General features: G+C 40.2%; 2 protein-coding genes across 2 annotated transcripts; one reads left to right on the forward strand and one right to left on the reverse strand.

The window, feature by feature from the left end:
* Positions 1-1064: 1064 nt before the first annotated feature.
* Positions 1065-6476, reverse strand: LOC139450032 (uncharacterized). The gene is made up of 4 exons (XM_071231660.1): positions 6434-6476; positions 3556-3670; positions 1623-1738; positions 1065-1312 (listed from the first exon to the last, which is right to left on the reverse strand). Exons 1-4 carry the CDS (start codon positions 6474-6476, stop codon positions 1065-1067), a joined length of 522 nt encoding a protein of 173 aa, XP_071087761.1.
* A 6296-nt stretch (positions 6477-12772) lies between these two features.
* Positions 12773-13996, forward strand: LOC139450970 (uncharacterized). The gene has a single exon (XM_071232793.1). It carries the CDS (start codon positions 12773-12775, stop codon positions 13994-13996), a length of 1224 nt encoding a protein of 407 aa, XP_071088894.1.
* Positions 13997-14941: the final 945 nt, after the last annotated feature.

The following is a 14941-nucleotide window of genomic DNA, read 5'->3' on the forward strand; positions in this document are numbered from 1 at the left end:
CCTCATTGTATGACTTCATAATTACCCCATTGACTCAATATTTGACCAGGAAACACAATGCCAGGTTGACTTCATCGTATGACTTCAAAATTCCCTTGGATGCAACGTTTGACAAGGGCTAAATTTACAGGTCACCGGCTGAGCTCGAGCTCTCGTGACGTGATATCACGATTTTTCACACTTGTTACAAGATGAGGCTAATATACCGAAACCTATTCCACAATGCTGAAATAACTATACTATGAAATTCTTAATATAATACTTGGTCCGTTGCCACCATATTCACAGGTTTCCATGGTGTTAATAAAACTCTGCTGAAGGTTTATGGACGAGATTATATCAGTCAGCTCTATCGCAGCGGCGTGTAAATACCGAGCGTGGACCATACAAACAAGAGGTTGATGTGATGACCAGCATCGGCGTACGACGGCGCGCTATCAACCATGTCGCCGATTCTGATCATTCGATCACTGTTTTAGTCAGCTCTTACGACAAGCGTGAGTTATAATCGACAAGGAATACCCACAGGTAGAATAGTTAACATGATGAACATGTATCCATAGTAAGTCTGTTATGACGTACACTGTGATTCTTACGTTTTCTAGATTAACAACAATGACACAACAAGTGATATCTTCAAATAGATACTTCGGTTAAGAAGCGTATTGAACTCTGTTGTGATGGCTGTTAAGACATTATGAAGGCTATACCATTCCTTAAAACTCCATGTTCTTTAATGATTTACAACATTTCCAGGTATTTTCTCTCATTGTAAGCCAGTTTGCAACCATTGATCAAGCTAAGTTCCCGAGGGAACGACCATTTGATATTGTGATGTTTGATAATTGAAAAAACAGTTTGTTCCAGGAAATACTCAGAAAATAATTTTCCTTACGTAACAAATTGGTCACTTGATATGCAGTATGTCCAGTAGTGCTCGAAACATCTTCCGTATCCGACAAACATAATAATTATTATACATCACGTTAAAAAGTCTTCATTTTGAGAATCGTGCCATCATGTCTACACCATCATGTTTAAAACAGTCCTGCAGCATAATAACATCACTCCTTTACATATAGTTGCACACGTGTCTCCTGTGGTTGATGGGTGGTCATGCACTGTTCATAGGACGGAGGTGATGATGTTGTCTGCAACAGAGATGCTGCTCCTGTGTAGGTGTATGTTTCAGCTGCTGACACACTGTAGGGTGGAGGAGGGTGTGCCGTGCATGTCGGTGGTGAGAAGAAGATGGCAGATGTCAGTGGACCTGCGTAAGCGTGTCCCAAGTTGTGGATCCTTACAGGCGGACCTGTGACAGACAGTCAAACATTGATCATTGCACAATTATTATAAATTAGTGTACATTAACTCAAATTATGATAATAGAGATGAGATAACTTCAGGTTTGCAGTATTTTTGTCACAGAGAAGTGCCTTGAGCGATATGGCTCTCAAGAGTCAAATCCGTTGTATGAAGTTGCCTGCCTTAGCCGTGTCAGGATCCGTTTACCTGTGGAATGATATATGAAGATAAGTGAAAAGCATGTATGACCCGCGTCACTGGGTTTCCCCTACATTAAGCCAACTCAAAAAGTGATGTTCAGAGCGACGCGAACTTACCTCGACCTCTCTTTGGTTTTCCAGAGAAAAACACGCAGCAATGCACTATCCCAGCAGCAACAAGGATTAGAATGGCGACTCCCAGTGCGACTCCAATGGTCCATGCGACATGGTTGCTGAAAATATGATAAATGACAGGTAGTTCCGATTGAGTTTCTTAAGTTTTAACTGTTCCACGATGCCAGAGACGATATGCTTAATCTGTCGTTGATTGATGGTCTGGGTTGGAATACCGTACAATAATGGATTATGGTATGATTTAACTTGAAATGATTCCAGAATACAGGGAGGAACATGCCTCAAATCAGTGTTTGTTAAGAGATGCTGAATGTCCTAAAATATTAACTTTTCGTTGGTCCCTATACAGTAATGCAGAAAACAACGACCGAAGACAACAAAACAGAAAATCCGTGCCGTGCAGATACATACAGGCATGTATTGTGATAGGAAAAACGTTATGTTTTCATGCCATTCCAAACTATGAATTCTATTGTTTGTGGTTCCAGTGGCAATATGGTTTTCGACATAAACGCTGCATATACAGGTGTATGTAAACTGACAGCCAGAAGAAACACAAGCACTTGTATGTAATTACTAAAATTAGAATAAACAAGTTAAAACTAAATCAATGCAAAATACACACTGTTCAAACATAACAATGCTCTATGCAAAACGTGATACACGTCAACGTCACATTTTTGTTCAGGAAAGTGCGAAATAGTTAAGAACACGTGACACTTGGGCAGCCGAAAAGACACGAGCCATGAGAGTATTTAAATGGTATGGACGACATGTCAGAAACTCACACTGATAAAACACCACAGAAATGCAACGACTAACACATGAACAAGAGCGGGCCCGGGGTATGGTACGAATGGGAGCCCCCCATGCCCATATTGCTAGAGCTTTTGGTTGCTCCCGCGTTGATGCAGCGTGACTGACAGACCGGGCAGATATTAGACATGCCAGGAACAAGCAGGCTAACTACGCCCAATGAAGACCGGCACTAGCGTGCTTTGCATCTCCGAAATCGATTCCTGACAGTGACGTCATCAACAACGAATGCCTTAGGGCATATGGTTAGTGAACAGACAGTGGCTAGGCGATTCAGAACTCAAGAAAGTAGGGCTTCCAGACCTTACAGAGGACGGTTACTGATAGCGCAACATGGATGAAAGACAGCACGTTTACCGCCGAAGGGGAGAACAAACGGCGGCATGTTGCGTTCATGAGGTCGTGCCTTATGGTGGAGCCGGTGTGGGGAGGAATTTGAAGGCAGGGTGGAACACCGCTGGTCATCGTCAACGGAAATTTGACAGCTTAGCGTAACATGGATGAATATTGTCCGATTGCCCAACCATTTATACAATAGCTGCCACGTGGTGTCCTTTATCAGCATGGCAACGCCAGGCCCAATACAGCCCGACTCGTACAGAACTTCCTTGCAGCTAGCAACATCAACGTGTTGTCGTGGCCTGCGCTTTTCCCAGACATGCCCCCCATGCAACCCCTCTAGGATGTCATGGATCGTCGTGTTCGACAGCGTCCACATCCTCCAGTCGACAGACAAGAACTGATCCTGGGCCTCAGAGAAGAATGGCGATTATCTTACGTGACGTCATCAAACGGCTGACGTTTTCGGTGCGCCAGAGAGTTTTTGTGTGTCTTGTAGCAGGGGGTGGTCAAACACGCTATTTATGTGACTTGTCATTGCCATTTTAGATGTGTGAGCGCTTTGTTACTCATTGAAAGCTTGTTTTTGCCACCTCACCTCAATTCGGGCAACTGTCATGTCAATATCAGATGCTGTATGGCTGTCATTTCAAATGACTCACCCACCCGATCGATCGATCCCTCGATCAATTAATCAAGCAACCACTCAAAGCAAGCAAGCCCATGTACTAGTACATTTGGTGAATGAAACTACACCCACCTTGAATTACTGCAACAATGTCTGGAGTGCAACTCTCCACAGCATTCGCCAGGGCAGGTAATAGTCAAGTGATGTCCATCATCATCTACTGAAGGGCAGACTTTGTGGGCATATGCTGAAAGACAATTATCGATTATCACAGTGATCATATTGGTCCCTGCCAAATGAACTACTACATTATGGAGTTTGCAGAGGTATGCAGAACTTCAGATGTCTTACAGAGGGAGAACATAAAGATACTGATATACAGTAAAACGATTAGCTTTGCATACATCCACTACACGCTTTTGTAACGCATAATGTTTTGAAGTAATTTCTGGACAAATAAGTCAACAATACTTACTTCAAATCATTAAACCACCCTGGACAAGAATCAGTGACATTGACCAGCGCAAACACAAGCGAAGAACGAAGCCCGCTGGTGGGTGTAGCTTAATTAGGTTTTAGATTCATGTAAACATTAACTCAAAAAAGTTGTGCATGTAAGCCTTCTAATTTCACTGGATAAACGAGAGTTACAGCTTTCGTGACCAGACATGTGCGAGGCAGTGGTTCTATTTCAAACCCACAACATACGTAAAAGAACCAACCAAGGAATAAGATACAAAAGAAAAATCTATGCACACATGAGTAAAAAAATGGCCGCTCATCACGGAGTGCACAATCCGTCATTTAAAAAAAGGCAGGTAGGATCACTCACTTGGCGGTGCACATAAACACACTCAAAACAACGAGCCACAACTATGCAACTATACAATATCAAAATTAATATACCTGGCGTATTGCGTGAACCCTAACTGGTTCTTTCCATTTCACTCCATCCACACGTGCTGAGCACGACCACTGACCGCCTGGGTGAAAACCAGCTGGGGTCGGAAACTTTACACAAACAAAGTCAAACAATAATACATATCTGACATTTGCTGTACAATGGGTAATAGAAAATGACTACCGTGAGGCTGAAAGCCCACAAGAAATAGCCCGTTGACCAGTATACTACTACTGCGTGGGTGACATCCGGGCAAGATTCTCTCAGACTGTCGTAAACACCAGGGAAGGTAACTCATCACACTCGGAAACTTGCTGCTCCCGCTCAAACTGTCCCCACACATGGTTAAACACAACCAAATGTTTTCCAATAGACTTCTATTGTAACGTTATATTATTTGAAAAAATAATTATGCATTCAAGTCCTGTACGTGTGTGCAGTTTGGCCTTAGAACAGCAATAAAACAGCATAGTCACAACTGGTTCTGAATTTAGATCCAACCTGTTATCAACGAACACATCGCCGACCCTTCGGGAAGATACTAAGGATGTTGACAGCAACAAGCCACACATCGGATTTCGTGACACTTGCATACCCAATCAAATGCCATGAAATCACGTGCAGTCTATTGGATGAATTTCTGATTTATGAGACATGTCAATACATATATAACATATACGTTTTATATCCTTATTACATCTAACGAAGGCCGCAAACGCTATTGGTTGACACATTAACACTTGTCATTTTTCTGTTTGGGGGTTACCCTGTTTTCGGGGGGATGTTGCAATAAACACGAACGGTTGTCATCGAACAATCAACACCCATTTGATATCAAATGTTTCCTCTGTCATCATTTCTGAATATTATCTACATATGGTCTTAACGTTATACGTATTTTACGTACAACCTGCATATATATACATCTTCAATAAAAAGAAAGGCACATGTTGATTTTTAGTAAATATATTGTACCTAATAAAGTCGATATATTTAGAGCTCGATAGTCACATGTTGTCGTTGTACAAAGGCATTGAAAACTGTTCATTGTCATGCCACATAAGGTTGCGCTGAACTAAGTATCTAGTGTGACCACCGCGGGCAGCAATTCTGTCCTGCGGAATTCTGCGCCATTCTGCTTGTAACGCGTTGGCCAGTTGTGGGAGTGTCTGCGGCGCGTTCTGACGTTGACTTACACGTCGATCGAGTTCATCCCAGAGGTGTTCGATTGGGTTGAGATCTGGAGAACTCGACGGCCAGGGCAAGGGGTTGATGTTGGCATTATGAAGGTTGTCTAGGCTGAAAGGCAAGCGTCGCTGTCGATGGATCTGTTGCAAAATAGGGACGATAACTGGTCTTCTAGGTCGGATTCCAGCCTCGCGAAGATGGTTCCTGACAGTCTGGTCCGATATCCTCCTCAAACCAGGGATGCGTCCTGCAGTCTCCGTAGCTGTGGCATTGTGATGACGTAGGTGGAACAGTGGAATGTAGCGATCCTGTGCAGGGGTTGTAACTCTTGGTCGGCCGGTTCTCGGACGGTCTGCAGTGGAATTGAACTGTGTGTATCAGTCACAAAGGGGGCAAATGCTGCTGTGGTGGACGTTGAAGTGGCGTGCAACAGAAGATACGTCCTATGGCGATGTTCCGATCGGCAGCGCTGAGTCTCGGCATTTTGGAACTTGAAACATGTTGACAATTGAATGACAACTTAGTGGCTTATGCTTGCCTTTTTATAGGCACTACCACGAGTTACGTATGCCATAACTTGCACGTGCATTTTGCTTTACTGTTTTTGTTCATGACATTTTTTAACAAGTGTGAAAACAGTGCCGTTTATGACATTGAAAATCGACAATGGCTGCGTTTTGACGCATCGTTTGTCGAATTTCAGGCCACCAACATTTCCCAATAACATATATCCAATTTATATACCAGATTTCTTTGTAGTTTTTTGTAGTAGGGTAAATGAACTACATACTACTTTCTTTGGAAGTATATATATATATATATATATATATATATATATATATATATATATATATATATATATATATATATATATATATATATATATATATATATATATATATTGGGGGTATGACTACTCACACACGGTGGTTAAGCACAGAACGACCAATCCAGCTAGAAACATCTTCTCGGGGGTAGAAATCCAATAAAATACCCGGAGTTTTCTTTAAATAAGTTCACAGATTCATCTGGCACATCTATGACGAGTCCTCGTCTCGGTTTACAATACATATGGTAAATAGGGTCAGATCCGTTCATATCGTCAATACGTTATTGCAATCACATCTACACTACATAAGTAATACATACAAATGAGTCCTGTGCCATACAATGCCTCACAATTGATGTCTCGTCAGGTATTCACATTGTGGGACGCATTCATACGTTGCATACATGATAATAACAATGTACTTAAGTTTGTACCGAACTGAGTTTATACTTTTCATATACTCAAACTCAAAAGTAACTAATAATAACTGATAACTGAAAATTAAAAAAAAATTAATTATCATTAACTATATGTCTGTACAGATCCTTTTAATATGTACACAAGAATCTATTTCTGAGACACGCCAGCTAATGGAGTACCGTTGCCACCGTAATTCGTATGAATGGTAAAGAGAAGGTATCTTTTCATTTTCAACTTTATTTCATCTTTAATGGGGAATGAAATAACCACATTTCGCTGTGAACAAAATAACAAAAGAACTTGAATTTGAAATTTCATATTCATGTAAATCTTAAGCAAGCATATAGAATCCATTTTCAGCCCAAATAAGCACTTTCCATTTTAAATCTACGAGCATTGAGACATACTTTAATACATAATTTCACCAGTTGGTAATAATGTTCTATATAGTTTGGGCCAGCTGATCGTTAACCAATAAAACATTGAATTCGGGATAATTAACAATGTCATGGTTTTTGCCTTTGATTATAATAAAAATGTTTCCAAAGGATTTGAGGCGTCACAACTCACTTAATAAGGTCATTATCGGATGCGACCGTTTACGTTGATACAAGCGAGGCTGCGGCAGCGCATTGAAGTCACCAGATGAAATAATGTGTAAGAATTATAGTAACTGAAAAAGTAACTGTGCTTCGTATAAAGTGGTGTAAATGTTATATCATTATATGACGGCGCATTGAAGATATCAGACCAAAGAGTGGGCCAACTGAGCTGATGTTACCGGCTAGTTCTGTTCCTGTCGTAGGCGTCCTTCACCCTCATCCCAGGCATGTTCTATGAGGGAGAGATCTGTCGCATCAGCCGTCCATAGCAGTACAGCAATGGTATGCTGCCTCAAAAAATCTGTCACAAAACTTACAACATGTGGTCGAGCATCATCCTGCTGCAATGTGGCGTTACGTCCCTGCATATGCACAAAGGGTACAACATGATCTCGAACGATGTCTCTCCGGTGGCGTGCGCCAATCAAATTGCCATTAACAATGATGAGTGTTCTCCCAAGAGTTGTGATGCCACCCCATAACATTACACCTCCACCCAGAAACTGACGTCGTTGAGTAACACAAGCGTCCCTAAAACGTTCTCCTAAACGCCTGTAGAACCTTGCATGACCATCAGAGCTGCACTCACCTGTGAACGATATACTGTCCCAGTCTTATCTTCTGAACCGCAGATGCCAGGCGAACCTGACGGTGACGTGGAAGCAAAATTGGGCGTATCGTTTGACGTCGGGGCCAGATGTTGTGTTCCTTCAACCGGATGCTTACGGTTCTGCCACTAATTAGATTCCAACCAAGAATTGTCCGAGCTGGCTACGTGGCAGTTTGGTACCGATTCCGTAGATGCACTGACAGTGGCTTAAATAACTGTGTGAACTATGATTGGTTTGAAGGTTTAGCTGTATTTTGTAAATGTAGCAGTTTCTGATAACACGCACACTACGGTTCATATTCCTCACAGGAAATTAATTACATTGAAGCCCATGTGTGTGTGCGCGCGTTCGTGTGTGCGTGCGTGTGTGCGTGCGTGTGTGTGTGTTGCAATAGTGAATCGCCATTGCAGGGCATAGGTACACGAACGCACATCGGCTCAACACATGACAAACTTAATTTACGATCTTAAGCTCTTAATGAGATGATAATGACTTACTTTCGTTGCCAAATTCAGCCAATAAATCAATACATATGAATATATTTATAATGTGTTTGTATCAGTAACTAAATGTACACGTAAAATTCATTTACATATAATTCCAAACAAACATTCGACAAGTTTCCAATGAGGAGACAGAGCGTGCGCACCTCCGAGTATTCATGGTGATGAAGTAATACATGTAGTACTTGAAGCTTTACAAAGTATAACCTCGTGAGTGAGTGAGTGGATATGGTTTTACGCCGCTTTTAGCAATATTCCATCAATATCATGGCGGGGAACACCAGAAATGGTTTTCACACATTGTACCCATGTCGGGCATCGAACTCGGGTCTTCGGCGTCCAGGCTCCCCGACCGCTCCTGTAGCCTTGTGAACTGATCCATGAAATGTGCACGCCAGTCATCCTGAGGCTGTTTCAGAACCAAGTATGACTGTATTGTCTCATTGAGGAAATCAAAACCGTGTTCATCTGACACTTCAGAACGGGAAGACGTTCTAGATTTCACAGTACACAGCAAAGTTTCGTGTATGTTTTTTAGATATAAAGTTGATTACATTTGATAATTATGATTATATTATGGATAGTGTTATCTATACGATAAATCAATCTGATAACCTTGTACCACGATGTGATAAATATACAACTTGCCCAAGTACTTTCAGTAATCTCTTTCATCGATGCAATGCCCTTGTTCAATAAATTATTTACTTTCGTTCCCAAGCTGAGGCAGGGGTTTCCCAAGTGTTTTATTTCTCTTAGATCATTTGGTACTGTATGATAAACATTGTATTCATACGCGGTTTGTACAGCTGCTTTATTCAATGAAATAACGTCCTAGACATTCATTATTTTTAGAAATTCATTCTTTGATACAGAGAGTATCACCTTTGCGCGTTTCGTGTAGTATAAGGTATATACTATTATTTGTATTCGTAAAATATATTATTTAGGATACGGAAACACACTCTAATAATAATACAAATCTATCTTTATTAAGTACATAATATATAAATATTGACTACACTCAGTCTGGCTCCGAAATATAAGTAAGACTAATATGAACTTTACGTCAAATACATATACTTGCAATTCGAGTGTGCATTCCAATATATTTAAAATGTAATACAAAATACAAGGCCAAATACTTCCTCAGTCATGTTGTGCAATTCATTAAAGACCTGAGTAAAACAAGTACTTGATCGGGGAGGTCAATACATCCCAGTGACTTAAAAATCCATTCTCGGGGTACAGAATCATACAGAATCATTCTGTAGTCTTTCCAACACACTGAGACTTCAAGGATAATGTTTGTAACGTACATCATTTTCTGGCTCCATGTGGATGATCCGTGTGACGTTAATGAGGAAACATATGCAGTTGAAGTGATCAAATGATCGTGGATCATGGATTATGGTTGTTCTTATGCTATTATATTTGTTTAAATGGGAAAGATTTATTTTGTGCTTCACATTACTTTCGTGTACAATGTCAATAATAATCTGTTTAAATACTTCCTTAACCAGTTTCCTATTCGTCATATAAACAATAGAACAATGGAACAATACATAAGATAAATAATAGAAAAAACAAATGGCGAATGCACAATATGTTTATACGGATATATTTCACATACAGAAGAGTTGAACTTTTCCAAAACAAAACACCGTGTCTCCTTGACGCACATTTGAAGCATAAGGCGCCATCGTTATTTGTTATTCAACAATAATAATTACCAACTTTGAAGAACATTTGGAATCATTTAGAATCAATTACAGATAATTTAAGATTGATCGTATAACTGCAATCTAAAGTCCAGTTTCAGAAGCTATTTTTCTCATGAGATGATGAGATACTTTAGGCTTTTTGACATCTGGTGGAGAGCACTGGTCTATTATTTGGCTGGCATGTTGCTCGGCCGGTGCTGCTGCGTTGATGCCGGTGTTGCTGCTGTGTTGATATATTCCTGAAACACAAACTATCTTAATGTGAGCTAGCTAGTAACTTGAGTCTAACGCCAGGTCCCACCTGCACAAAGCTATCTTAGCCATACGTCCATCTTAAGTCTATTGATGCCATTGTCATCTATCGTGTAGCCAATTAGTAATGTCATCGTCAGTTATCTTATAGGCAGTCATTGATGCCATTGTCAGCTATCTTATAGGCAATCATTAATGCCTTTGTCAGCTATTTTTGTCAATCATTAATATCATAGTCAGTTATCTGATATCATTAATGTCATTGTCAGGTGAGAAGATAGATACATTTGAATCATTTCGAACACTGATCATTCAAGCAATATAAATTCAATGCCGAAGGGCCATAATTCATATATTGACATCGATCGATTTGAATCTCAGCCAATCGTACTGTCGATCACTATTCCGGAGACATGTTGTTCATTTGTTTTGAAACCTATACACAATATGCTTCACACGTACCATGAGCGTAAAGAGTTCATTATTAACTTAATTATTCCTACCATTAGGCACACGTACATGTATAATGTCAAGGTGGCTTGCCGTCACCTTTCTCTTCCGTCTTTTCTTTATATAATCACATGCACACATGACACAGCAGATCACAAGATAGACAATCAGGAGTATGACGCCAAAGATGGCCCTCGATGTTCGCAATCCAGAAACCATGCTTGCTTCGTTGTTAATAACTGAAAAAATATTATAAACAGTAAAAAACATTTACTTCATGCTGTGGTATTTGTTTGACGCTAAAGTAATATTTATAAAAGAATTATTTTGAATTGTGACGTGGCAAGTGTTTCTATGTAACGCCTGTTAGCATACAAATAATGTCACTCGGAAATATATGTGATAATAAACACAGCAATCTCTGTTCACGTATTCCCACACTGACTGTCTGGCATAACGTCTTAAATTATGATTAAGTACAATGATAAAGTAACGAGTTCACGCAAAACGAACTAAAGACACAGTAATCTTCTATTTACATAATCATTGTCTAATAATCGCCCTTGTCTCATGTGTTTTCTTTACTGTTTTAATACGAAATGAGTTACTGATGAATTACTAAAATGTAAACCACAAATCTACGTATTGACTTAAATTGTAGTTCAAACGACCTCAGTGACTTGATGAATGCGTGTCATTGTATGCAGCCAGCGTGGTTCGTTGCTCATGATATCAATTACTGAATTATCTGGACACAATTACAGGCCGCCGTCGTGTAGCTGGTATATTGCTGCTGAAACAAACAAACAAACAAACAAATCTACGACAGGCGTTGTATATTGGAATCTACACGAGGTCCGGGAATCCACAAGGGGCCCTATTTCATAACCTTAATACATCACTAGGTTTGAATAAATAGTAAGAATGCGCCGCGGCTGTAGTTACATGTGATGTGATATGAATCATTTATTTCACTCGTACATGTAGGTGTAGTACCATTAAAACATTACCGATTTCTTTGAAGCCCAAATCAACACGTTTTCGCCTTACGATACATATCAGTTTCTGAAGACAAAAGACGCAACTATAATTTGTTATTGCATTCATTTCCCAATAAATGTAAAAACTTAAGCCACGCCCACTGAAGCGGACTAATTTCATCACAACGGAATATCGGGGAATCCCAATTAAAGTCGAGGGGATTCCCTTTCTGCACATCTGTGTCATCAGGTCTAATAACATTTAAGTGCTATGTTTCGGTATGAAAAATATCAACAACAAATGAAATCACATTCTTCAAAGTTAATCAAGAGTTTACTGTCGAGTTTTACAGGTATGAATCTACGCGGATCCATACAGTTTGCACATCGTTTTTTTTTATTCATACTTTAATGAACCGAACAAAATGCACAGTCAATTCTAAAGTAAATACGGAACCATGGTAATAATAAAAGCGACAAAACCCTTTCCATAGCCACAAGAAATTGATTGTATTGTACGATTGTTTAACCATCAAGGATGTACATGTATATGTAATTTTGTTTTAAGGAATATGTAACCGCGCTTTAAACAGAACAACGTGGATACCTTGGATTTGAATGTATGTCAGTAAATCGGACGGACAAGTGTTTATGTCGAAAAGTAACTTTCCAACTCGCTTATCTTTGCCAATGTTATCTCGAAAGGGTTGCTACCCGTAGGGTAAGGACACCAAAATGTTGCATTGTGTTGAACTCCATTGTGTCGAACTCTAACGTATCGAATTCTCGGTTGTCCGGATTTCTTCAATCTCATCATATTGAATAGGATGTGTCGGATTGACATGTTGTCGATGTCCTGTGTGTGATGGATAGATGTGTTGTAGATGTCATGTATGTGGTGGGTGGACGTGTTGTATATGGCCTGTATGTGGTGGATGGACGTGTTGTAGATGTCCTGTATGTGGTGGATGGACGTGTTGTATATGTCCTGTATGTGGTGGATGGACGTGTTGTATATGGCCTGTATGTGATGGATGGACCTATTGTAGATGTCCTGTATGTGGTGGCTGGACGTGTTGTATATGTCCTGTATGTGATGGATGGACGTGTTGTATATGTCCTGTATGTGATGGATGGAAATGTTGCAGATGTCCTGTATGTGGTGGGTGGACGTGTTGTATATGTCCTGTATGTGATGGATGGACGTGTTGTATATGTCCTGTATGTGATGGATGGACGTGTTGTAGATGTCCTGTATGTGGTGGGTGGACGTGTTGTATATGGCCTGTATGTGATGGATGGAAATGTTGTAGATGTCCTGTATGTGGTGGATGGACGTGTTGTAGATGTCCTGTATGTGGTGGATGGACGTGTTGTAGATGTCCTGTATGTGGTGGATGGACGTGTTGTATATGTCTTGTATGTGATGGATGGACGTGTTGTAGATGTCCTGTATGTGGTGGATGGACGTGTTGTAGATGTCCTGTATGTGGTTGGTGGACGTGTTGTATATGTCCTGTATGTGATGGATGGACCTATTGTAGATGTCCTGTATGTGGTGGATGGACGTGTTATAGATGTCCTGTATGTGGTGTGTGGACGTGTTGTATATGTCCTGTGTGTAATGGATGGACGTGTTGTAGATGTCCTGTATGTGGTGGATGGACGTGTTGTAGATGTCCTGTATGTGGTGGATGGACGTGTTGTAGATGTCCTGTATGTGGTGGATGGACGTGTTGTAGATGTCCTGTATGTGGTGGGTGGACGTGTTGTATATGTCCTGTATGTGGTGGATGGACCTATTGTAGATGGCCTGTATGTGATGGATGGACGTGTTGTAGATGTCCTGTATGTGGTGGATGGACGTGTTGTAGATGTCCTGTATGTGGTGGATGGACGTGTTGTAGATGTCCTGTATGTGGTGGATGGACCTATTGTAGATGGCCTGTATGCGATGGATGGACGTGTTGTAGATGTCCTGTATGTGGTGGATGGACGTGTTGTATATGTCCTGTATGTGGTGGATGGACGTGTTTTACATGTCCTGTATGTGATGGATAGACGTGTTTTAGATGTCCTGTATGTGGTGGATGGGCGTATTGTTCTTTATTAATAGGAACAAAACGTTTCGGAGTTTAATCTTTAATAGTCCTTCATCACTCATAAGAAGCAATTTAACACTTCAACATGTCATTCAAAGGCTTAAAACTGACTCAATTATATTTCATTTTATAAAACAATGATGATCTCGAAGTAGAACCAACCCTCTGGGTTCGGTGATTCTAATTCCGGAATCAACAGATTCTTATGATTTCTTTGTTTTATCGTGCTCATGAAAGTGGTGACCATCCAAGACCTGCATCATTCTGGGAATCATTACACCACGTGATATAATTAAAACACTGTTGAAAGTGATGTTTAACCAAACTTACTCACGAACTAAATATCACAAACCTGTATTAAATGCAACCTTTCTCACTATATATAGGACGAATTTTCAACAGATATATACTATTAAAAACTCCAACAGTGTATAAGTCAATGTGTTTTGTCTCTCTCAGTGTTGGCATATTTTTCAGGAGGAAACAACGCAGAGGTTTCAGAGGAGTGACAAAACATCCCACGTGACGTCATCAGATGATGACGAGCTAAATGTGTTGAAGGGAATTTACGTGTATGCGGATACCGGGAGATGACACGTTCATGGTAAACTATTTTATAGACACATTTGACGGTATGTTTTGTAAATGATCCTCTCTGTGATGTGAACAAGATCTCGAATAGACATAAAATGAGCTACATACATATGCATGTATTTTATTATAATGTTCAATATGTTCATTTGCGTCAATCAAGCATCATCAATATTGTTTTTCAGAGAAAAAAGCAAAAGCAATACGCCTTCTTTCGTGGAATAAGTAGGGTAAATCAAACACTGTCCTCCTGACAGACTGAGCACATGACACTTAAGCCATTTGTATTACAGATATGTTGAAATATGTTCATACATGGAAGACGATACGCGTGCTCCAGCAAGTGGGGAGTTGTAATATATCAA

Source organism: Haliotis cracherodii, unplaced genomic scaffold (genome assembly GCF_022045235.1).
Source record: "Haliotis cracherodii isolate W230 unplaced genomic scaffold, xgHalCrac1.p SCAF_8, whole genome shotgun sequence".
NCBI classification, from domain to species: Eukaryota; Metazoa; Mollusca; class Gastropoda; order Lepetellida; family Haliotidae; genus Haliotis; species Haliotis cracherodii.

Excerpts from the sequence above, each read along its gene's own strand:
- LOC139450032 (XM_071231660.1), bottom strand. The coding sequence starts at position 6,476 with ATGTTTCTAGCTGGATTGGTCGTTCTGTGCTTAACCACCGTGT. Across the intron at positions 1,739-3,555 it reads CATTGTTGCAGTAATTCAAG|CAACCATGTCGCATGGACCA; the intron begins GTGGGTGTAGTT and ends TCATATTTTCAG. Across the intron at positions 1,313-1,622 it reads AAAACCAAAGAGAGGTCGAG|GTCCGCCTGTAAGGATCCAC; the intron begins GTAAGTTCGCGT and ends TGTCTGTCACAG.
- LOC139450970 (XM_071232793.1), top strand. The coding sequence starts at position 12,773 with ATGTATGTGGTGGGTGGACGTGTTGTATATGGCCTGTATGTGGTGGAT.